Below are 25,507 nucleotides of genomic sequence, written 5' to 3' on the forward strand. Positions count from 1 at the left end.
ACTTGAGAATGGAGGGACAGGACCAAAGTACTCATGGCTGCTCTCAGATCTCAAAAGACCAAACGTATCCACATATCTGTCCATTACTTTCACAACACCCTCTCCCACACTCTGACCACAACCTCCCACCATCTTAGATCCACTTAAAGTCTGCGCTGTTATCACTTCTAAATTGCTTTTCCATCTTGTTTTTATAATCATACCTACAAAACTGATCCCTATTATGGACAACTGACTACATCCTCCTCCTCAGCATCCTAATCCACATCAGATAGTAAATTAGCCCTTCTGGTCCTTGTGGTGGCTCACATTGTTGACAGTTCCTTTTCCTCTCGTTCCAGTGCTAAATATTCAAAACTGTTCATCAATAATTCACACTCAAAAATCTGCCCTTAAATCTTTTGTACTGTATGCTAACAAATCGTTTACTTTCCTTTCCTCTTTGAAGTCTTGAACCGTCATTCCACTCATTGCTACACTCATCTCCCAACTTCCACTCATTTCACAGCACCTAAACCAACTCTCGTGGAACTTACTTAAGTCAATCCCTTTAAACATAACAATGGTGTCTTATTTCTTCTTGTCCTCCTTCAACTCCCTGAAGTATCTGAGGCATGTGACCACGCCAAATACTTTCTTGAGCTCTCATCCTTTGTTCACCTCGACAGGCTGCATTTGCATATGCGTTTAAAGCCAGCAAAACTTCAGCTGTGACTTTTCCTCCCACTCATAAACTATAACCTACAGCTATGGCTGCTCTCTCAGAGAGAGATGACTGGCGGAGTCTTAACCAGAGGGTCACCATGCCTCAGATGAGGAGAAAGTAGAGAAGGAGAGTCCCTCATGGTAACTTCTGCATTGCAAACTGGCCAAGAAGGCAACTGAGCTAACTGACCCCCATAACATACCAAGGCACGTCAAGAATCCATTCTTAGAACCTCTTCTTCCTTATCGATTTCCTAAGTCTTGGCAACAGTATGATCAGTTAAGGGATGAGCTGAAAGTCTCCACCTAATCAACAGCTGTCAGACAAGTGGGACTCTTGTGATGCAGTTATAGCGTCCCTATTTCTGGACCAGGAGTCCCGGGTTCAAGACCCACCTGCTTCAGAGGTGTGTCATAACATCTCTGAACAGGCTGATTAGAAAAATACCTAGAAACACCCAAGGGTATATCATGTTGGTGCTTGAATCTCAAGTTTCAGTTCCAACCATTGAAATTAAACATTTGAATGAAAATAGGGTTTTTAATGAATACTTTGTATTGGTGTTCACTGGTGAGAGGGGTGATGTAGATAAAGAAATCAGGAAGGAGAATTGTGATATGCTTGAAGAAATTAGCACAGGCAGAGAGGAAGTGCTGAGTGGTAAACTTCTAAGGCCAGGTGAAATATATGCCAGGCTGTTAAGTGAGGCAAGGGAGGAAATAGCAAGGGCTCTGACAATAGTTCTGAATTCCTCTCTGGCCAGAGGAGAGGTGCCAGAGGACTGGAGGACAGCCAACGTGGTACCATTATTCAAGACGGGAGCAAGGGTTAAACCAGCAAACTACAGTCCAGTCAGTCTAACCTCACTGGTGTGGAAGCTATCAGAAGCAATTCCGAGGAATAGAATTGATCTGCACTGGAAAGGCGGGCATTAATCAAGAACAGTCAGCTTGGTTTTGTTAAGGGGACTTCATTCTGATCAACTTGATCGTACTTTTCAAAGACGTGACCGGGTATGTCGATGAGGGCAATGCATTCAATGCAGTCCACTTGGACTTCTGCAAACCTTTTGCTAAGGTGCTTTATGGGAGATCAACAGCAAAGGGAAGTGCCCATGGGATCCAAGGAAATTTGTTAATTGTTTCAGAAATTAGGTGAGGGGCAGGAAGCAGAGGATGATGGCCGAGGGTTGTTTTTGTGACCGGAAGCCTGCGTCCAATGAGGTTCTGCAGGGATCATTATTAGGGCCCTTGCTGTTTGTAGTATATATTAAGGATTTAGACTTGAATGTAGGTGGGTTGATTTGTAAGTTCATGATAACACAAAAATAAATGAGGTAGGTAAATAGTGAGGAAGATAACCTTAGATTACAGGAGGATATAGTTGGGCTGGTCAGTTCAGCTGATCAGTGGCAATCCACATAGTGAGAGGTGACATACATGGGCAAGACAAAGAAAGCAAGGGAACACATGATGAAAAGTAGGATCCTGGGAAGCATTAAGCATCAGGAGGACCTTGGTATGCATGTACTCCAGTCTCTTAAGGTTCTGGGACAGGTAGGTAAAATGGTAACGAAGGCATATGGGATACTTGCCTTTATTAGCCGAGGCAGAGAATTTATGAGCAGGGAGATTATGCTGAAACTGTTTAAAAGGTTAGTTAGGCCACAGATACAGTATTGCATGCAGTTCTGGAATGCACATTAAAGCAGGAAGGTGATTGCCCTGCAGAGAGTGCAGAAGAAATTTACCAGGATGTTGCCTAGCCTGGAGAGTTATATTTATGAACAGACTGGATAGACTGGGGTTGTTTTCCTTGGAGCAGAGGAAACGAGGGGCGGTGGCAGGGAAGTGATTGAAGTGTATAAAATTATGAATGGCATAAACAGAGTAGATGGGAAGAATCTTTTCCCCTTGGTGGTGGAGGGATCAATGACCGGGGGCTTGGATTTATGTTAAGGGACAGGAGGTTAGAGGGATGAAAGGAAAACATTTTTCACTCAAAGGGTGGTGGGAATTTAGAACTCATTGCCTGTAAGGGCGGCAGAGGTAGAAACTCTCATGATATTTAAGTAGTATTAAATGTGCATTTGTAACGCCAAGGCATACAAGGCTATGGGGCTAAGTGCTGGAAAATGGAATTAGAAGGTTAGGTGACTGCATTCGACTGACGCAGACTTGATGGACCGAAGGGCCTCTTCTCTGCTGTAGACCTCTATGACTGCCTTGATAAAATTAAATATTAAATCAAGACAATATATCTGAAAGCTGTGCACTGGGAAGACAGAAGCCATTGCTTTTGGCACTTGCCACTAACGCAGAAATTTCAGAAAACTAAGCACAAACATCATACTTAATTTGATTATTCCAACACCTTCCACACTGCTTTTCAACTTTCATACTACATAAACTCTTAAGTTGTCCAAAAGACATCAACCCCCAATCTTGCTGACAGTTTCCCAAAGAGTCAATGCATCCAACTTAAAATCTTTATCCTCATCTTCACATTTGTTCAGAGGCTTGCATCTCCCCACCAGTACACACCAACCAATTCTATATTCGCTTCTGTTCACCTGAGCGGACTGAAGGGGCATAAGGGTTGATGATTTCATTCAGAGGAAGATACCTGTGAAAATGCAGCAAACTTGCACTGAAACATCAGCTTACATTATGTGCTCAAGGTCTGAGCAGCCTTTAAACTCAAGACCTTCTGGAAACACCAATTTGAGATTTGGGGCTTGAACTCAGGATACCAGGGAAATAGGAAGGACTTTTTAAAAGACATCTCAAAGGTCAGTAAGGTGTTATAAAAACATAAGCACACTTATTCTGTGTTGACTACGGTCTTAATCAAAATTTGTTGAGTTGATGAGAGGAGGTGCACTGACATGCAGTCATGGAAGAGCTCAGCTACTCAATTCAGCAATAGCTATTAGCAATGGGGAGGTCACGGACGCAGATTTTGCAGTAGAAATGACAGCAAAACTATCAGTAAGAGCAGTCATTGACAGCAGCTTTAGAAATCAACACACATGCAATCTCAACGTCAAAATCCTGAAGTTGTCAGTGATTTTACACTTCCCTGTCAGGTACACTGTTGACTTGCCCCAGTCTTCAATCTTTGAACTAATGAAAATCTTACTTTTACGTTATTAGCCTTGCCTGCAACCTTTGAAAATGTCACCAGTTTTTGAATGAAGTGAAACTAGATTTTTTACAAATTCATAATTGTTAGTAAATTAGCATGTTTTCTGTAAAATTTTAAATTAGGAATAATAGTGTACTTTACTTCTCGATTTGCTGTCTGCGAGGATACTTCAAAGTGATTTGCTGCTTGTCCTATTTGATGCATTGTTTGTTGCTGGAAGTCTGGAGAATCTTTTGACTTGGCATCAGATTTAAATTGACATCAGGCAAACGGGAAATCCAAGGCAGTTTAGGGGTCAGCAGAGAACCTTGTTGCTGCACTGGGCCTTGCAAAATCCAAATCAGAGTGTTTATTGTAGCCACTGGTTTCAAAGAACAATGGGTGTCAAAAAGGGAAATATGTTCTGAGAATTACACAGGGCAACACGCATGCTGAATGCAGCAATGCAGGAAGAAGGAACAAGAGAATGTATGACACAATTTTAGCATCAATGAAGTGTAACAGACTGGCAGACTGATGTAGTGACAGCAAAAAAGTGGAGCAATAGGTATTGCAATTAATTTTATTATAAGAGTTGATCATTAAAGTTGTTTGGGTTGTCCCACAATGTTCCATCAGCAAGAATTTACAAACTATTATTTGTCTGGCTATGCACTGGGCCTTGCAAAAGCAATAGAGATACAAACATCCTTAGTCATAAGCAAAATGAAGTCTGCTTTGCAAGCAATGGCAGACAGAAAAGATGAATTTGCTAAGGAGAAGCTATCACAGAGTGTCACTGACTGAAATAATTGAGATGGAAATATAGTCATTCCTGCTAGCTGCAATGTATTATGATATAGCACATCTGGCTTTACTGATTTTGAAAAAAAAGAACCTCTTTCAGTTAGTGAAGGTTTGCTTCAGACAACAAAAGACCAACCTTAAATCTGAAGTACTTGTAGCATCAGTGGGCAAAATAAAGTATAGCACCTCTATCACAACTGAAATCCTTTCTTTTTATCCTAAATCCATCAGTGTTTGCTGAGAAAATGGACTATACTAAAGTGACTCAATGATTACTTCATTTGAATCGACAAACAAAGCTCTGTACAGAAGTGACACAAGGCATGACAGTGTATTCTGCAACATATCAAAAGCAAGTTCTGTTCTGAAAATCTTCATTTCTCTCCTGGACTTAGCTATGTGTTACACTGTCGGAGTGCCCAGTGACCATGTGACTCAGGGCCAAGTTGGATAACATTTCATCTTTGCAGGTGAAGATCAGCTAAAGACCAGTGTGACAGAATCATTTACATGTTAATGTAAATGGTTATGTAGTGTACAGCAACTGAAACAGGAACACAACTGTTTGGATTTGTAAAGGTTTTAAATGTAGTAGGCTGGTGGAAGTTAAGGGTCATCTCAGTGCCATTATCTGGATAGAAGGCTTCAGTCAACTTTATTCTCTTAGCTACAAATTTAGAGAGTCCAAAATGTCCTTAAGCGCACTGAAGCAATTTTTTAAAATTCAGTTCATGTTCTTGGAACTCCACAATCACTCAAAGGAAAAAAAACAGCACTGATATCTGAAACAAACCACTAATTTAGTGAGTACAAACTCTCTAGTATACAAAATGACAACATATTTATTATTTTAAAACATCATGTTTCATTTAGTTGCATATGGTGCAGCTCAATGTAGAAGACAACATAGATAAAATTACTATTTTTGAGCTCCTAAAAGACACATCTGTTCAATTACCGCATCGTGAGAATCACTCTATTCATTTGATCTCTTCCTTCTTGAAGTCAGACTAATAATAGGTTTAACCCAAGTGCAAAAAAAGAGATCTTTCCATCAGAACCTGTCATGTCAGTTTCCATTCTTCAAAGCAGAATCAATTCCAGAGGATGACAACACTGGTAACAAAAAAAAAAAACTGTAAAATCATTCTCTTGCATCATATGATCCAAACCCCAAGGCAAATATCTAACAAATGTGTTTGAAAAAGAACACTAATGCAACAAAGGCTTGGCGGTGCTCAATGTGAAATAAAATTGATAAGTAATCTTAAACTCAGATTTCTGAAGGACAATTCAGCCATTTTTTATTTTCAAAGTGCTGAAGACTACAAACTCATATTTTGCAGTGGAGATCCAAGAAATTGAAATGTACTTGCCACCATCCCTCATGTATCTCCATTACTGCCAAAATTCCTAATCTTGTTTTCATCAGCTCCTGGCTCAAATTCTCAATGTTCTCCTTGCTGTTGCATAAAGCTTCATTCTATGCAAACTTCAGTTCAGACAGAATCCTCTTGTCCACATTCTGCTTCTGGGCTTCAAGTCCCATTCACCAAACAAATTGGCTTTTGCTGGCCTCCAATGGCGTCCCATCCGAATCCTTTCCTTGGATGTTTTTGTTTTGCGAGTCCAGCATGGAGGAGCGCGGGCCCTTACTTACTTTTTGGGGGCGAGCACAGGACTCTGGAATCAGCAGTTGCTGCATCAGCATAGATAACATCAGTGAGGTAGGCCAGTGGTGAAAGACGTGCCTGAGAATCAGTGACTTCATTGTTGTTTGGGTCTAGTGGTGGCAGAAGTGCATCATGGCAACATTGACAAGGTGGGACGTGGTGAGATATGCAACTCCAACTTTGGTGGATCTGGCGCAGGTGGCAGCAAGGCAGTGGCAAAGGTGAATTGGCCCAATGGTAAAAGATGGCATCTGAGGATCGGCAACTTCAACATTAGTTCGGTCTGGCATAGACAGGCACGAAGCAGCGGTGGCTGTGAGCCGGCTCAGAATTCAAATGTAGATGGATTTCTCTTTAAGCTATAGCTTTTTATTTTTCTCTTATTTTTAAAACCATCAAAATGGCACAATTATCATGACACGAAAAGAAAAGTTATCTGTATGTTTTATTGTATTTCACACTATAAAATATACGTGACAATAAAAATCATTCATTCAGTCATCCCACATGCCCTTCACATTCACCTCAGCGAATAACGTTTAAGAGAAGAATGCGGCCTCCTGATCTGCCACCAGCTCAAATTTCTATTCCTAGATTTGGCTTCCCTCTTCCACTTTGTGGATTTTATAACTTGCGTTGTACATTTCAATCAATATTTTGTTTTCGCAACTTTGACCTATTGCGTCTTTGATTTACTGCATTAAATCAATCTCCATTTTCAACCACCCCCAACAATGTTAGGTCATGGTCTTGGTCACCTTCCCTAATCGTCTCTAATTCCAACTCTTTCATGAAACATTTCAATTATGCAGGAATGGTTATTGTTAGCATGTCCTCATTGTGCTTTAAAGCTTAAAAAAAAAGCTTTTAACTTCTTAGTTAAAAGAAATGGATAAGAAAAAAAATTAGAAGAAATAGTATTATTTATTCTGCTTGTTGAATGAATAAAAACTCTTCATTAAGATTACTCAAAGCAACAAGTGTAACAGACGAGACACATCTTAAGCGAAGGAAAACTCGATGCACTCAAACGTGGACGTTAAAGTTTACATTATTAGAAGTTAGAATATTTAGTTCTAATATTTAGAGTATTAGAATCCAAAGCTTAGGTTTTAAAATTATTGTTCTTTCTAGATGGCCATCAACTTCAACAACCATCATTGGATTTCTGGCATGAATGATCTACAAACCTATCAATTAAAGGAATGATATTTTTCAGCTCGTGAACATTGAATTTGCTCTAAGTGACTGAATGCACTGTATTTTAGTACAAACTCGCAGGAAAAAAAAGGACAATCATGCTTCACTCCAGTATGTGCTGAATTAATTGATCTCAGCAAAGACATTGCCTGCATACAACTGGCTCACCGCAGTCTCTAGGGCTGGGGTATTGTGTTTTGTGTGTCTTGGGTAATTGCTCAGTCACCAATCTGGATTTCAACCTGACTCAGCTCTGTTGTAAGCTCCATTTGTTACATAAAACCTCAGTATTAAAACAGACCATTGTTACAATTGGTCTGTGTTGTTTTTTTACGATCCACATGAGATTCATTAACCCACTAACCTTACATTCCTAGCTCCCTCACGTACTTAGGTTCTCATTGATCTTATTCCCTTCAGCTAGTCCCTGTGGTAGCAAGTATCACATTCTCACCACTCACAAGGTAAAGAAATTGCCTCTGAAGTTGTTACTGGATTTATTAGTGACTGTCTTACATTTATGGATCTAATAAAGGAATAAAACATTTTCTGATAGAATCATAAATTGGACAGGTGACTAGCAGGTGCTTAATGACCATTGGATGAGTCACCATTTAGGGCAGAAAAAGGGTGAAAGTCAGGAAAAGATAAACTTCAAAATGCTGGACCTGAAGCACTGCAAGGCAGTGTACAGAATAATGATTAGGAAGAAAAGTCGGTCACAGAGGCTAATTGGCCACATGATTCAAATCTTAACTCCTGTGGTCACTAAACCACATCAAAAACTGGAAGGAGCGGATATTGAAGTGACGTGGTGTAGCAAGCAAATAAGGAGGTGATGTTCACTGCTCAAAGATTTTAGTTAGGTGAATGTACAGAGCATAGGGAATGGATGAAAAGCTAATAAGATCCAAGGAAAATATTCAGATAACTGAACTGATGTTTTAAAATAACCGTTGACTCTAAAATGAACTTTTAAAAGGTCAAAGTGATATTGTTAACAAAGTTGAGGGTAAACCACAATTTACATATAATTCAACTAATGAAATCGACAGTTCTGTGCAAATCTCCAGGCTGAAGAAATTAAGAATAGGACAAAGCAGTGAAGAAAGGAAGTACAAATTTACCAGGCAATCTCAGAATTTAATGAAGCTCTGGAGGCATAGTTTCAACAGCCCTTCTTCGGATTTTTATAACAGTTCCTGCGTACATGCGGTCATGCAAACAGCTGAATGAACTGATGCTAACGTTTGAATGTGAGCAGATTAAAAGCCTTATATTACAATAAGAAAAAAAATAAATAAAATGAAAATGCTGTTATCGAGTGCCTTTCATTAACTCAGGATGTCTCAAAGTTCGTTATGAGCAGTGCAGTAGATATGAAATATAGTTACTGCTGTAATGCACAGAAACAAATATACTCGGCCTGTATAATCTGTTGAGTCAGAAACCTATCAACACATTACGTCAGAAACCCAAGAGATTTTTGTCTTTAATTTTACTTGAAATTTAGTTAATTGAACTGACACTTTCTTTCATTCATTCAGGAGGTGTGGACTTCGTTGGCTAGGCCAGCATTTGTTGCCCTAAGTACCAAGATGGCAATTATGAGTCAACCACATTGCTGTGGTTCTGCAGTCACATGTTGACCAGATCAGGTAAAGATGGCAGCTTCTTTTCCACTAATGAGCTAGAAGGATTTTTCTGACAATCGACAATGGTTTCATGGTCTTCATTACAGAGATTGGGGAGGTGTTGGCCTAGTGGTATTATTGCTGGGCTGTTAATCCAGAGACTCAGATAATATTTTGGGGATCCAGGTTCAAATCCCGCCATGGCAAATGGTGGAATTTGAATTCAATAAATATGTGGAATTAAGAATCTAATGACGACCATGAATCCATTGTCTATTGTTGGAAAAACCCATCTGGTTCACTCATGCCCTTCAGGGAAGGAAACGGTCATCCTTACCTGGGCTGGCCTACATGTGACTCCAGACCCACAGCAGTGTGGCTGACTCTGGCAATGCAATAAATGCTGCCTAGCCAGTGACACCCTCCCATGAATGAATAAAGAAAAAAATAAAATTAACTGCATCAATCCAGAAAACGTGTGACTAGTCAAATGGCTGGGAGAACAAAGCCAGTGTTAATGAATGGAATGTTTATATTGTGGAATTCACAATGGATCAGAAAGCCATTAGTTTAAGATTTTAGAGTAGATTTGTTTAGTTTAGTTTCAATGCAAGAACTGAAGGTTCAAGGTCTCAGTTCAGAAGAGAGAATGGTTTTCTGGAGCAAGAGAATCACATTTTTAGTTCAGGGAACCCAATCACGCTTAGTTTGTACAGCTTCTAAGCCAGCTCAGTTTGGATAGAAAATGTTATTAGAAATGAAAAGCTTAGGCTATCAGAATTGTGAAAGGGTCATGGCAGCAGACTCAAAGAACTCGCAGAATTGTCTCCACAGGCCAAGGAAGTTTAGCCATACCAAATTTAAATGCTCTTTTATTGGTAAGTTGTGTTAATTACCATCAGTTAATCCATTTCTAACCAAGTTGCCTTAAAGAAGATTACCCTAATCCTTTTGAATTGGCTATTAAGTGATGGTTGAGCTGACATGGCCTCCACTTTCTTCTGCCTCTAGGAAAATGCCTCATTTCCTTTCAAAGCCTCCATTTGGAGGATTGGGATAGGAAAATCAGGCTCAATTGCTAAACTGCATGTGTGGACAGAAGCTGTATTCTGTCAGATTTTGACATGAGATACCAATTTATGTCACTAGGAATTTAAATACACCTACAAATACCAGAGGCATCGAGTTAAACTGACATTTAAATAAAATGCGAACTTTGAGCTCAAACTCAAAAGCCAAGAAGAAACATTTTCAAAAAGAGTCACTGTACCTTAGGTGGGGATGGCTGCTGTTGCTGTTTGTTAGGATTTGTTGGCTGCTGAAGTCGGAGAGCTCTCGGGATGAATTCTGGAGCTAGAGGATTAAGGACATACGTCTTCTTCAACTCAAGTGCCTCCAGCTGTGCCTTGATTTGCTCAAATGTGATGCCATGGAGACTGTTGTTCTCATGACAGATATCAATGAAGCTTTCCCAGAATTTCCTTGAAGAGAAAGCAAGAGGGAGATTAAAATGAGGTTGAGGCTCAATTTGCAACAGCTCAGAGTATAAAGAAATGCATTTTTAAACCAGGTAAACAAAGTAAAATTCATACAGGCACACAGACAAGAAGTCATTGCTAGAACAGCGCAGGTATAAAATGTAGAAATTACACAGTGTTATATAGCAGCGGGAAAGGAGGCAAAATACACATCATGGATACACATCACAATACACATTCTGAATTATAGAAATAAAGAATGGAATGAAGTTTGCTAATACAAAGGCAAACCACTACACTATAGCACTTACATTTTCAATATTCAATATTGTCACACAAAATACAGTGTTCAAATGCTGTCCTGTATTTGTTGAAAGTTATGTCAATTCTACAAAAAAAACTTGAGTTTGAGTGGCGGAATATGATGTGTGATAGATCTATTAATAAATAAAACTTGGGAGATTTCATAACTATTGACTTTAAGCATTTGCACCAATGAAAGAATTTGCATGAGGGCAAGGTAATCATGTGTAAATTGTTTTATAACAAGCATTGGATTAATACTGGAACATATTGTAGCTCTATCAGTAACATGGCAAACATCTGTGCCTCCAAGTTGACCTGTATCAAATTCCCAATCTCAGCCACCATGTGGCAACTGGAAGAGTTACAGAAAACAAAACAAGTTGCTCTAGAACATCTAAGACAATTTTGCGAGAATAATGCTGAAAGGTTAAAAACAGATTATCTGTCTGACTGCAAATAGTTTATGGAGTGTGAGCACATCAATGTAAATAACAAAAGGAAGAGGAAAAGAATCATCAAGTTTAAACAAAAGAATTATAATAGACCTCAAACTGCAGAACTGCACAATTATTTCTACATAACAACTTCAAGATAAAATCACTGCAAAAATATTATTTCCAAAGAAAATACAAACTGCTGTTGAAAAGCAGTGTTGTGGCCTACTTGACTAGTTTTATTTTAAGAATTTCTAATCTCTGTACGTATTATCAGCAGTAATTCAAACCCTGAAATGATACAGATTGACGGGAAGTGGTTTGTCAGCATTCAAATTTATTTGGTGCTTATGAACCACTGTCAATTAACGCAATATACATTTTAAGGTGCCCTTCAGTAAAGTGAAACCGTATAAAATTCTTAAAGTCAACAGATTTAAGATTATTTGCAAAAAATAAATCAGAAGAGGAATGAGAAAACTTGTTTTCTTTTATAGTGGTTACCTAAATGCATTGCTGAAAGGCTGGTAGTAATAGATTTAATAGTGGCTTTCAAAAGGAAATTAGATATACATTTTAGAACAACCAATTTGAAGTGTCTGGTGGAAGGAAGAGGGGAAGGAGATTAACTGGATAACAGAAGACTGGGGCTAACTGGATAACAGGGGAAATAGTGTAATTGGATAGCTCTTCAATGAGCTGGTACAGGCATGATAGAGTAAATGCCCTCCTCTTGGTTCCATGATATCAATAATAGAAACTAATGAATATGAATGGGCGGTCATCAAATACAATTGGGATGAAGCTCAACTGCAGTGACTCCAGAGTTAGTTGCCTACACATATACACTGGATAGACTCAAAAAAAACTACTGAAAGGCTTTTAGAGTTCAATTCAAGATAAGTCAGGAGGTGAAAGGTAGAATGGAAGTCTAATCTTTCTACACTTGCTGGCTTTTTATTTAAAAACATCAGAACTTCAGACATAGGAGCAAGAGTATGCCATCTGGCCCCTCAAGCCTGTGCTGCCATTCAATAAGATCATGGCTGATCTTTTTCGTGGACTCAGCTCCATTTACCTACCCGCTCGCCGTAAATCTTAATTCCTATACGGTTCAGAAATCTATCTTTGCCTTAAAAACATTCAACAAGGTGGCCTCAACTGCTTCACTGGGCACGGAATTCCACAGATTCACCACCTTTGGGAGAAGCTCCTCCTCAACTCAGTCCTAAATCTGCTCCCCCTCATATTGAGTCTATGACCCCTAGGTCTAGTTACCTGCCAGTGAAAGCAACCTTCCTGCTTCTATCTTAACTATTCCTTTTATAATTTCGTGTTTCTATAAATCAGCCCTCATTCTTCTAAATTCCAATGAATATAGTCCCAGTCTACTTAATATCTTCTCATAAACCAACCCTCTCAACCCTGGAATCAACCGAGTGAACCTCCTTCTGCACCCCGTCCAAGTGCCTTCTTAAGTAACGGGACCAAAACTGCACACAGTACTCCAAGCGTGGCCTCACTAGTACCCTATACAATTGCAGCATAACCTCCTTGTTTTTAAATTCCATCCAGTTAGAGAGGCACACAACAAAAATCTACCTCCTAACCCACTAAATAATTTCTATCAGCCAGGACCTATTTTAATGCCCACTACCTGAACACAAGGAAATACTCAATTATGATAAATTTAACAAATACCATTCAAACATCTGCAAGAGAGGAAGCAGATGTAAAAAGGATATATGCATTTTATCCATTCCCTATCACTGCCCACGGTTTTGATGTGTGCCTGAAGTTGCATATAAATAATGTCTCATTCAATCAACATGATTGAAAGTCTTTTACCATTTAAAAATATCTATAACATTTCTGACTGGAGGCAAAGCTTTAATTACTACAGAGGCAGAATACTTCTAATATATTTTAAAGCTCATGAATATTGAAGCTTTGTTGCTTCCACTAGGTAATAAGGTGACAGATAAGGCTTTTGGGTTGAATTCATTTCTGAAAGTACACAAATCGCTTTTTAAAAATTAAGAAACCAAAAACTGTAGACTTTAATTGAGATAAAGGTGTGGCAATACACTGGGACACTAATACCCAAATAAGTACGTTCTTAGAGGCTCTGTAGTCAGCTGCCTTGACAATGGGTTTTAAATAATCTTCATAGCCAACTTCACTGTAAATATAAGATAAAGAGATAGGACAGAAAACGAAAGCCCCACCAGTGAATAGCTGGATGGGGCCTAACCAGGTTGTCAGAGCTTTCAGTCTACATGGCTGATATAGCCTAGGATGGAAAAAATACTTCAAATGCAAAAGTAACACAAACAGCATTAAAACATTACACGATTCCAATCAGGAGTCAGATGGAATGCTCTCTTCTGAATAGGTGGAATATTAAATCAAGAATTGAAAAGTCTTGGCAAAAGAAATTTAATCAATCAATATCCGTCATGGTGGATTCCATCCCCAGTTCCTCACTAGAGTACCGCAGCTACAGTATAACTCCAGGGTATACTGCAGTTTTGATAATAGCTGTAAGATCCATGAGTTTTATCAGTGTGAAGGAAAAGTAGCATAAATTCATGAGAATCCCATAACCTCCAAATTCTTCTCACAAACTGTCCTGATGGACATACTTTAATGCTCTTACATTATTAAGCATCTTTGTGGAAAACAATCAGCAGCACAGGAACTGCTGTGGTTCAAGGGATGACGTTCACCACCACCTTCACACTATGGATCTAGATAAATATTGCTGTCTGATAAGCATCACCTAAAGTAATCAAAATGGAAAAAAAAAATTCCACTAATGTCATTGTTGGTGTTTTACAGCTCACTCTTCACAGAGGTAAGAAAATAAAATGAAATACTTATAAAAAGCCCTTCAGAAAGACAATAGGTTTGTATGAGATAAAGTAAAATAGTTCTGTTTTCATACTCCAAAGCAAAGAAAAATTGGATCATCTTATGCTGATCAGAATCAGCATCAGTATCAGTATCCTTGAAAATGTCAGTTTCCTCTCTCAGGGAACACACACAAACAGCACAGCACTGGAATCTCATTCTGAATTACATCTACAAGCAATGGCTTCAGTTCAACACTAATCTCTGAGCCAGCAAATGATGAGTTCAAGCTCCATTGAGACTTGAGCACATAATCTAAGTCGATACTAAATTGCAAAACTGAGGATGCTCGCTGTTAGGGATACTGTTATTCCCATGATACATTAATTGAAGGTTCCGTCTAAACTCTGAGAGACATGAAAAAAAAATTCATTGCAGTTTTTGAAGAGGAAAGGAGTGCTCTATGAGTCCTGATTAATATTTACTGTTCAACTAACATGATCAAAGACAAATTATTTGGTGATGTATCTCATAGTCCATGGCATTTCACAGTGTGTATTGGCTGGCAGATATCTCCAAATTATAACAATTACACCATAAAAGTACTTTATTGGCTGTGAATAGCTTTGAGATATTCTGAGATTGAGACAGGAAGCCACATAAATATAACTTTTACGGATGACTTTTAAAAAAAAGACAAATGCAAAACTTCATCCTTTCAGGAGACCAGAGTACAAAATGCCATGAGAGAGTCTGAAGCAACGTTCAGTAAAATTACCAATGCATCCTTCAAAAGCAGATCTTTTATAAATTTACTGGGTTAGATTTTCTGCCCATTGAGCACGAATGGATAAAAATCTAGCTAGCTGGACGAAGCCCTACTAAAACAGCTGTTCATTCATTTTAGTATTGAGAGCTTTTCACAGGTTGTGTTTTGCAGTACTAATGCCTATTATCTTGTTTAGAGATTCAGGTTCAATTTACAGAGTTATACAAGGTATTAGTCACGCTCATATTTTTGGACAGCTGAGCTTTAAGCTTTAGTCGCTGCTGCTAACTGAGTGAAATTTGCTTACATGAACACCTGGAATTGTTATGGAAAGCAGCTTGTCTAGAACTATATTCAATTTGTCACATTAATGGTTTTAAGACAACAAAATAAAAATGAAGAAATGAGAGTGGATGTGGGGGAGGGGGGATGGCAAAGGGACAACATCACAGAAGATAAAGAAAATGTGAAGTATATGTACAAAAATTAAAAATAGAGTTGTAGGAATGTAGGAAAAATTAAAAAAAAGGAAGTAACTTCAACTTCCACATCTAAACACACATAAATGCTTTCCTTTGGTCACAAATGAGCATTTACACAGAGGTCATAGATAAAAAGATGCAGGCATTTATATATTCAAATTAAGCATAGCCACCTGAGCTACCTTACCTAAGGAAGAAAGGAAGAACAAAATATATGGGAAACCTTACTGGGAAATGCAGATATAAAGTATCATTGGTGCATTTCCCTATAAAAGCTGCAAGATGGTTATAACAATAGCAGCAACTATGAACTCTTCAACAATAAATCTTTCAAGCTAGCATGAGACAAAGTCATCTTTAACATTGCCCATGAATAGAAAAGTATCTAATAATCCAAAGACATTACTAATTTTGCAAAGTCAGTTATTCTCTTCAAAAGTAAACCACTTTACTCAAACAACTTTAAGCTCAGTTCACAACTAAACTGGGACACAGGTTTTTAACAGTGCAGATCAACTACTGAAACCTCGTAAACATATCAAGACAACTCACTGAATCTAAATACGTACGATTTACAGGATTAAGGAGGAGCTACAGGTTTTGATGCTGCAAGGACTAAATCGACTGTGGGCTCACAGCCATAGTAAAGACAAAATATTTTTTCCCCAGTTGGAATAAATAACATATCATTTTTGAGCTTGGGTTTTAAAAATAGAAGGAGATGGACTTTCGTTATTCTTAAAGATTTTTTTGGGAAAGGTCAAAAAGTCATTTGGATGGTGACCCAAATAAACCTTTTCCAAGAATGCATATGACTCCAATTAACAGCCCAGCAGACCCTTGTGGATAATAGATTAAATGTTTATACTGCATTAAATTACATTTATGCTTATATTTATGACAGCAGAGTAACCTTATTAAGACAGTTAGTGTAGATTTAGAACTGAGGATTCAGGATGGAACAATAAACAACGTGGTTAATGGCAAAAAGTTGGGAGATTCGTTGATAGTGGCAGTGAAGAGACTCCTGATGTTGACAGCAAGATGTTTAATTTTCCAACCAAGCATGGGATGACAAAACAAGATTCTTGCTACTAAACAGCGTGGTCTATTTGCATGCATGCATACTCATCATATCACCTCATCTCATTAGTACGCAGTTACCCATTCTCTCATGTGCTGGACAGAAACTAAACAGCAACAATTCCCAACAAGAAAGTCAGAACAACTCCAGCTCTTTGCTTGCTCTTATGACTCTCCATCTTGGAAACCCATCATTAACAGGTCAAAGCATGCTCTATTGTCAGCGACTGCACACACCTCTGCCCACAAGAGCCTTCAGGACCCCGCTAGCAAGCAAGGTTCCAATTTTCCCCTGTCCAAAATATCCTGGACAATTGACAGGAACCGTGCACAGCAGCTGCAAACTGTTTGAATGGGTGTATGGCTGGGCTTCAGAGATGGCACCAATGCCAAGAATCCCAGAAGGTCCTACCAGTGGCCAGTTTACCTGTCTCAAGTGGGAGAATTTGATGATCAGGGCACCACAGGATGTAATATAGAGGTGAGCTTGGAAAGGTAGCATGAGGAGACTCGCTAAGGCTTGATGAGAGAAAGCCTCCACAAAACTCTCCAAAAGTGGCACTCAACTGATTTCTGGTAAATTCAACTCTCAAAAGGTTTTAGTTCAATGGAACTAAGCTTTTAATTCACAATAATCCAGAAGTTAAGGCAGAAGATAAATCAGGTCATTGATAGGGAAAGAGTCACTTCAGCAGAAATGATTTCTAGTCTATAGGGCTTCCAAATGAGGAGAATACAGATAGAGATCTTCAAATTGTTAAAACTGAAACAGTTTAGGCCATCAGAATTGTGAATGGTTCATGCCAGCAGACACGGAAAGGAACTGTAAAACTGTTTCCATAGTTCAAGAAAAGGGAACAGTGGAAAGCCAATTAAGTGCAAAATCAAAAAAACCTAAAAACTGATATTTCTTTGGAAGTGAATCTCTGCAGAAGACAGTGTTGGAAAAACAACTTGAAACTTTATTTTGATGTGTGTTAAGATCTGTTTTCAATTTAGAGCTTTGTTCATTTTTCATTTTTGTTATGTAATGAACTTATGTTCTGTTGTTAAAGAAAATGTGCAGCTTCATGTGAATATGTTTCAGTACTAACCACCTCATTACCAACTACAGAAATTAACATAGATGTATTAAGTTGGGTTTCATTCTGGGATCTGACTTGTCCAGTATTACCACTGGCTAAGGTCATAACAGTAAAACTGCTTGCAGTTGTTCGTTTGTTCTCCGAGTCGGTTGTTCCGTGATGTGCAGATGTTTCGTTACCATTCTAGGCAACATCATCACTGCAACCTCTAATCGAAGTGTTGGTGTTCTGCTCCGTTCCGAATTTATATGATCCCTCTGGTGTGGTGGGTCTTGTCACTTCCGGTTCTGTTTTTCAGCAGCAGTCTGTAAACGTGATCTATTTCTATGTGTTTGTTAATGGAGTCCAGTGTTGAGAACCAGGCCTCCTGGAAATTTCCTTGCACGTCTGTTATTCGTTTGTCCCAGTATAGTCACTTTGTCCCAGTCAAACTGATGGCCTCACTGTCTGTGTGGATTGAGACAAGTGAATATTGGTTGTGTCTTTTTAACTGCCAGCTGGTGTTCGTGTATCCTGGTTGTCAGTTTCCTCCCCATTTATCCAATGTAATGTTTATTGCACTCACTGCATGGGATTCTGTATATCACGTTAGTCCTGTTTACTGACGGTATGAGGTCATTAGTCTTTGATAGCATTTGATGCAGCGTTGATGCAGGTTTGTGTGCAATCATGATTCTATGCAGTCCTTGCTATAGAACAGTGCTCAAGTTAATGGTAAGCAAGCAATAAAGATTTCCTCTTAGCACAATGTCTTATAAAAATCATTAGCAGTTCATAAATAAAATTTTACTTTTGTAGCAAACCTGAGAAATTTTCCTTTGGACAATAGTTTTAATTTTTAGTATTCTTATCTTCTTTGGTCTCCTCTACTTCCTTATTCACACATAGGTTCTTTAGCACTGCGTGAACAATGCTACCTGATTTACTTTCCCTCAACCCTATGCTTGACCCCAGTGAGTTCAATGCCTCTTTGTTGCCTGCTTGGCTTCCCAGCAGTCAAAGGGATGAAGGATGGAAACATAACCACAAACAATTTATTGAGCACCTTTAACAAAATAAAATGTCTTTGAAAGGAGCTTCACAGGAACGTGGTCAAAGACTGATTCTGAATCACAGAAGATCTTAAAAAAGAAATAACTTAGTCAAAGAGGCAGCTGCTAAGGAGTACCGTGAGATGAGACAAAGGCAGAGAGATTGAGGAAGTCAGTTTCCCAGGTTAGGTCCAAGGCAAATGGTGATGCCGTCTTAAATCTTAGAGATTACTCCACTGTTGAGATATGGTGTCACTAGAGGATTGTACACAAGAGTGACTACTCTTCAAATCTACCTCAGTAGCATTTTACACACATGCAAATTCTTTCTTCTTTCTTGGACTTGTATTGACATCAACATTATATTTTACTGGAGCCTTACTATGCATAAATCTTGATCATCCAAATCAGAAACATTTAGCAACTTTCAGATTAGAAATGTAATTTTTTTTTTAAAGGTATATCTACCAAACTTAAGAATCCTGTCCCTTTGCAAGGTCAAAGAACCCTAGCACAATAGTCACGCCCATACTTTCAACCCTGTACAAGCTGAAATTGCCAAACTCCATCCATAGCCTCTTGGGAGGTAAACAGCTGAGAATATGTTCAGGATGCCTACTCTTTGCTAAGATAGAGGGGCATGGAACAAGGTTCAGCTATGACAGGGAAAATCAGCAGTTTCTTGGTTTGGAATGCAACCTGTAACTGAAACCTCAATGAACCCCTTCCTCCACCTAATTTTGCCTTTCATATATTCTTACAGATTAAATGGGAAAACCATTTGCTTATACTAACGACCTTGCCTAATTTGATGCATAGAATTTGCAAGTTTGTTAAAGCACCATAAGTTGAGAGCCTGGCAGAAATAAAGTCTTGGCCTCATTTCCTTAAAGAAAAGTCATATTCCAAATGTAATTCATTAGCTGTAAGTATATTCAAGGCACTTTTACTGTGCAGGATCATTTATTCACTGAGGCAACTCTCAACTAGTTAGATAACGTGTGCGCTTACACACACACACACGTGTTCTGTTTATCAATTTTTGTAATTTTAACTAACTTGTATTTGGGAAAAGAGAGGAAACTTTCATAATTGGATCAATGGTACCTTGGCAAGCAGCCAAAAAGACAATTAATTGTAAGAGTGGAGATTCTCAAATATTGTTGGAAGGGAAAAACTGGCACAGCAACATATGTAATCTAATTATATTGCTGCAAGTCTCACCCTTAACTCATTACGAATCATTTAAGAAGTGTGGAATATTATTCTGTTAAGACAGGAATGGTACATACTAGTGTTATGACTGTAGCAGTGTCCTAACTGAATAGGTTCATTCAGTACATGGTGGATTTAACCTGGGCTCTCCGAGTTTGATTGGTTCAATGGTACACAGCAGACAGGCACCTATGGTGTAATTGGAAACTCCAATGCAAATTCACTGTTTGTTTTGAGAACACCAAAAAAAAATCAAGATACTCCAAAACTGATGTTAGGTCATGCCAGTTCATCCCCTTTCTGAAGAAGGGTCCAGACCCAAAATGTCAATTTTCCTGCTCCTCTGATGCTACCTGGCCGGCTGTGTTCCTCCAGCTCCACACTGTGTTATCTCTAACTCCAGCATCTGCAGTTCTTACTATCTCTTAGGTCATGTCATACCAGTCAGGTGTCTGGAGTCCAAAACAAGCAAAATTGACAAGGACAGAGTTAGATGGCAATTAAACTATCAATGGCAAAAATTGCAAGATGAAGCAACAGCTAAGGTGACAGAAATGCAAAGATGATGACCATAATTATTTAAGCTTAATTCTGCTATCGGTTCTCATTGAGCAAAATAAGGTGCTTGCCCAAAACGAACATTGAACATTGATACATTTGGATGCTTGCAATGAACGTGCTGACATTTGAAAAGATCATGACAGATCATACTGTGGCCTCAACTTCACTTTCGTGTCTATCCCCAAACCCACAAATTAGGAGCAGGAGTAGGCCTTTCAGTGAAAAATCCTACTTGCGCTTTGACATCTTATAGAACATAGAACATAGAACTGTACAGCACAGTACAGGCCTTTCGGCCCACAATGTTGTGCCGAACTTTTACCCTAAATCTAAGGTCTATCTAACCTCCACCCCTACCTTATACTATCATCCATATACCTATCTAATTGCTGCTTAAATGCCCCTAATGAGGCCGACTTCACTACCCTCTCTATCAATGCATTCAATGCCCCTACCACTCTCTGAGTAAAGAACCTGCCTCTGACGTCTCCCCTACATCTACCTCCACTTGCTTTAAAACTATGCCCCCTCATAATAGTTACCTCCAACTTAGGAAAAAGTCTCTGGCTGTCCACTCTATCTATACTATGTACTGAATGAACCTATTCAGTTAGGACACTGCTACACTCATAACAATAGTATGTACCATTCCTCTATCATTTTGTACACCTCTATCAAGTCACCTCTCATCCTCCGTCATTCTAAAGAGAAAAGCCCTAGCTGTCTAAACCCTTCCTCCCTCATATGGCCTTCCCTCCATTCCAGGCAACATCCTGGTAAATTTCCTCTGCACCTTTTCCAACGCTTCCACATCTTTCCTGTAATGAGGCAACCAGAACTGGACACAATATTCAGGATGTGGCCGAACCAGGATTTTGTATAGCTGGAGCATAACTTCACAGCTTTGAACTCAATCCCTCTATTAATGAAAGCTAACACACCATACGCCTTCTTAACAACTCTATCCACCTAGGATCTAACCTGTCAAAATGAATATCTCAACTTACAAGCATGCAGATATAATTGCGAATGTTTCAGTAACAGACATGTGTAATTCGCACAGAGAGTAAAGCAAAGAATAAATGAGACCAATAGTTTGATTTCAACACTCATTAAGAATTATTTACTTTGTTGGTCATCTAAATTTATTGTGACACTGTTACTAACACTAAAAAATTAAAGCCATTGAACAAATAATTTTGTTTCAAATTTTTGCTGTCACAGCAAATATAGTTGTGACGCTGCTTCAATGCAGCGTGGCAGCACGTACCAAGAATTTGTTCCACTTACAATCTTCTTTATTAATTAAGGTAAGGTAAAGTCTTGCAATGCATTTCAAGAGCTATTAATGATGGAGTTAACAGAGTTTTGATTCAAGAGATGCGACATCTAGAACACACACTGTCAAAACCTCACAGTCTAATCTGTACATCAAAAACTCAATGAACCATAAACACAGTTTAAATGCAGATTAATATATCAGAGCTCAATTTTAATACTGAAATGATTAGCCTGTTGGAAAATATCAGGTAGACGGTCCCAAATATATGAACATTATGGAAACAAACAAATTTATAGTAACGTGTGCCTTGGACAAAAAATTTCCCCAATTATTTTTTGCCCTGAAAGTTCCCTTCATGTTTTCTTACTGTGTGTAGGATTACACAAGAACAAATGAAACATACATAATGGTAATTAAAATTTAACTCTTTCTTCCATCCTCAAAGTATCAGTGTATCAATCTTTAAAGAATCCCAACTTGTATCATGGAGGACCACCAGATGTTCCATTTCAAATAAACTACAGCTTTGGGAGACTTTAATTTTGTAGAGATTAAGCATGCCCCCACGCAGTAAAAGGAACAAGAAATAAAAGTGATTTTGAGCTGCTTGTATCAACTTCACAAACCCATTTAAAGGGCATTAGCAGAGGTCAGAGACAAGATTTCTGCCTAGCCTTTTCTTCAATGAGATATAAGATGTGAAACACCAAAAGAAGCTCAAATGGGGAAAAGAAATACTATAATTGTGAGGCAGCCACCTTTAGAACCAAAAGCAGGATCAAAGGAGCAGAACAATCATATCTGATTTGTAAAAGGACACAGAGGCACAAACAACCCTATCTCTAGCTTTCTGGTTTGCTTTGACAGAATTTTCAGCATTGAAAGAGGTCATTAGGAACAAATGGTCTATGTTGGTACATATAATCCATGAAAACCGCATCTCACTGCAGTTCATTTAACTCTCATTACCATTTTTTTTTTCTCTCTCATGTACTTATCAGGCTTTCCTTTTAAAGGGCACATTTATTAATTGCACCACTCCTTATAGTAGCAAGTTCCAATTTCCAATAGTGTCACATTATAGTGCTTAGTTTTTGATTTCCACATAAGTGGAAACATTTCCAGTGACCCTATTGGAATCTGATAATCCATTGGTTCATATTTCAGAAGGTTTGCTCCTGGTCTTTACTTTTGTAATGAAAGATCTTGTGTCCTTCCTGATCATTGTAATGTCTCAGTTTTGGTTTCATTCTTCTAAACCTTCTCCATTGTTTTATGATCCCAACCAGTTACTTCTGGATTAGTCAGATTTCAGAGTGAAAACCTGGCTTGGTAGTCCCTTACTTTGTATTTTTAAAACATGGAGGTCAGTGATTGAACACATTCACAAGAGTCTGCCTGTGTACTTTTAAAACAAAGAATAAAATGCTCATTAAATAAGAAAAAAAAAGCTTTAAAAAACTAGGATTAAAAGTTACAAAGATTTCATTCCTCATATCAGGAAAGGATTCAAATTCACACTATTCCTTTTACACCAGCAATATCTTTATAAGCACCAAAACCCCAGTGACGATATACTGTGAATTAGATTAGGGGTTAACCAACTGAGAACGGATGAACCCTATGGGTCTTGGACATTTCTTCAATGCATTAACAATTTACACAAATCAAAGCTCCAGTCAAGCCACTGAGGAAGTAACATGTCAGGCTGGAATCAGTAAAGATTTTGTTATAGAAAATAAACCTGTAAATCAAAATACCTTTTTTAATAAACTGAGAAAAGGCAGGTGACAGTGTTCAGAAAGCATGTATGTAGCTGACACTTGACAGAAAAGAAATTAAGAATGGCCAAGTGGGGACAAAAAGAAATCACAAGCATCCAAATGAAATCACTTGGAAATAGGGAATTTCCTGGTTGCAAAATTCTGTTCTTTCACTCTGAGATAGACACTGAATAAGTGTGATTTTATTCACTGTTAAACTGAAAAGAACAGCAAAAATATGAAAGTTTTTCTAGAGTACTGCTGGAAAACAAATTCTTCTTGATTAAGCAATGTGGCAGTCAAGCCTAGGGAACAGCACACATTTATTGAATGCCCCAAGCTCTTCAAAAGGCACTTTCAGTGAAGTGTAAACAGCCAAAGGAGAAATACATCTCCGACTAAATTAAGGCACAAGCTGTGGAGAAAATTTTGCCAGTCTTTCAAAATTAACGGGTCACTCTGCACAACATTCCATGTGCTCACTATATGACGTCTTTGGTACAATCTTGACGAACATTAAGTAATTCTCTTTTTTTTTTCTAAAATTCGCATCTCTCCAGGGTTTCTTTTGTGTGGGGTTATCTTGAGTAGAAAACAGTCGTGTTCTAGCACACAAAAAAGGAGTTTAAGTAGGTCAACCAGTTGTATTTTATCAACATCCTGCAGCTTTTAAAAAATGACTAAGTACACCCACACATTGTTCCCATTATTATAATTCCAATATGCACTTTACTTCACCCTAGATAGTTTAAAAGTATCCCAATCACCTATTACATGTTTACACAAAGTGGTGTTGAACAAGAAACTGAAGACATTTATAGCAGTTGCCTTCTAAATATTAAAAGGAATTTTCTAAGAATAGGTCCTACAATTACTCCTGCGTATGCAGAGAACCTGCGCACTATTGAAGGCAATTTTTTAAAAAATCACAACGTATGGATGGACTGTTAATGCCAACAATTATTGCCTGTCTCCAATTGCCCCTCAATTGTAGTGCTGAGCCTTATACTATAAATCAATCATTCATTCAGGGATGTGCACTTTGCTCGCCGGCCTAGCATTTATTGCCACTCCTAGCTGTCCTTGAGAGAACTGCTTGATTCACTGCAGTCCATGTGGTGGCTGCTGTTCAGGAAAGAGTTCCAAGGATTTTGACACATTGACAAAAAAAAGCAAAGACACATTTCCAAACCAGGATGGGGTGCAAACTTAGAAGGAAATTTGCAGTTACACTTGTGCCTGCTTTCTTTGCTCTTCTCGATAGAGTTGGAGGTGTGATGAAATCCTCTGTTTAAATTCATTTTTTTGCACTGAACAAGCTAGCAACCGATGGCTGGTGACATTTATGGAATAGACTGTTCCAGGAGTTGTCAGATTCAATTCAATATTCAAGTTAGCCTAGCAAAAGGGGAGGAGCTGGTTGGAAGGCTTTCAATAGGTCACTCAGGACAGATCAGAGATTCAACTGAAAAGTTCAGAGGGGACAGGCAATGAGACACTTAGTTACAGAAGACGACAGAGACTCTTGTTTAGGGGAATTTTAAATTTGTTGGTCTAGTTCAGGATCATAACATGGGTTTTGAAAATGCTGTTGAGGGAGCACTGTCAAGTTGCTGCAATGCATCTTGCAGTTGGTACCCATTGCAGCTATGGCACATCTGTGGCAGAGACAGTAAATGTGTCAGGTAGAGGGGTGCTGATTAAGCAGCTCCTTTGTTCCCTCTCAGGCTGACAGAGATGCACTTAACCAGAAAAGTGGAGAGCATTTTATCATAGACAACAAGGTGCAGGGCTGGACGAACACAGCAGGCCAAGCAGCATCATAGGAGCAGAAAGGCTGACGTTTCGGGCCTAGACCCTGGTCTAGGCATAAGTATGATCATCAGCCCTAGCCTCCCAGCCTGCCTTGATCCCTTGCAATTTGCTTACCGATATAACAGGTCCACAGCAGATGCCATTTTCTAGCCCTGAGCTCATCCCTGGAACATCTGGACAACAAGGACACCTATGTCAGACTCC

The 25,507-nt window shown here is 38.7% G+C and overlaps 1 protein-coding gene across 6 annotated transcripts in view; it reads right to left on the bottom strand.

Moving 5' to 3' along the window:
* helz (helicase with zinc finger) overlaps positions 1-25,507 on the bottom strand; it is a 273,419-nt gene that overhangs the window by 77,212 nt on the left and 170,700 nt on the right. For all 6 annotated transcript variants that reach the window (XM_020511475.2, XM_048610734.1, XM_048610735.1 and 3 more), the window contains one exon: positions 10,417-10,627. In XM_020511475.2, the coding sequence (XP_020367064.1) occupies positions 10,417-10,627 (211 nt within the window). The remainder of the gene's footprint in view (positions 1-10,416; positions 10,628-25,507) is intronic.

This window comes from Rhincodon typus, chromosome 23 (genome assembly GCF_021869965.1).
Source record: "Rhincodon typus isolate 14 chromosome 23, sRhiTyp1.1, whole genome shotgun sequence".
NCBI classification, from domain to species: domain Eukaryota; kingdom Metazoa; phylum Chordata; class Chondrichthyes; order Orectolobiformes; family Rhincodontidae; genus Rhincodon; species Rhincodon typus.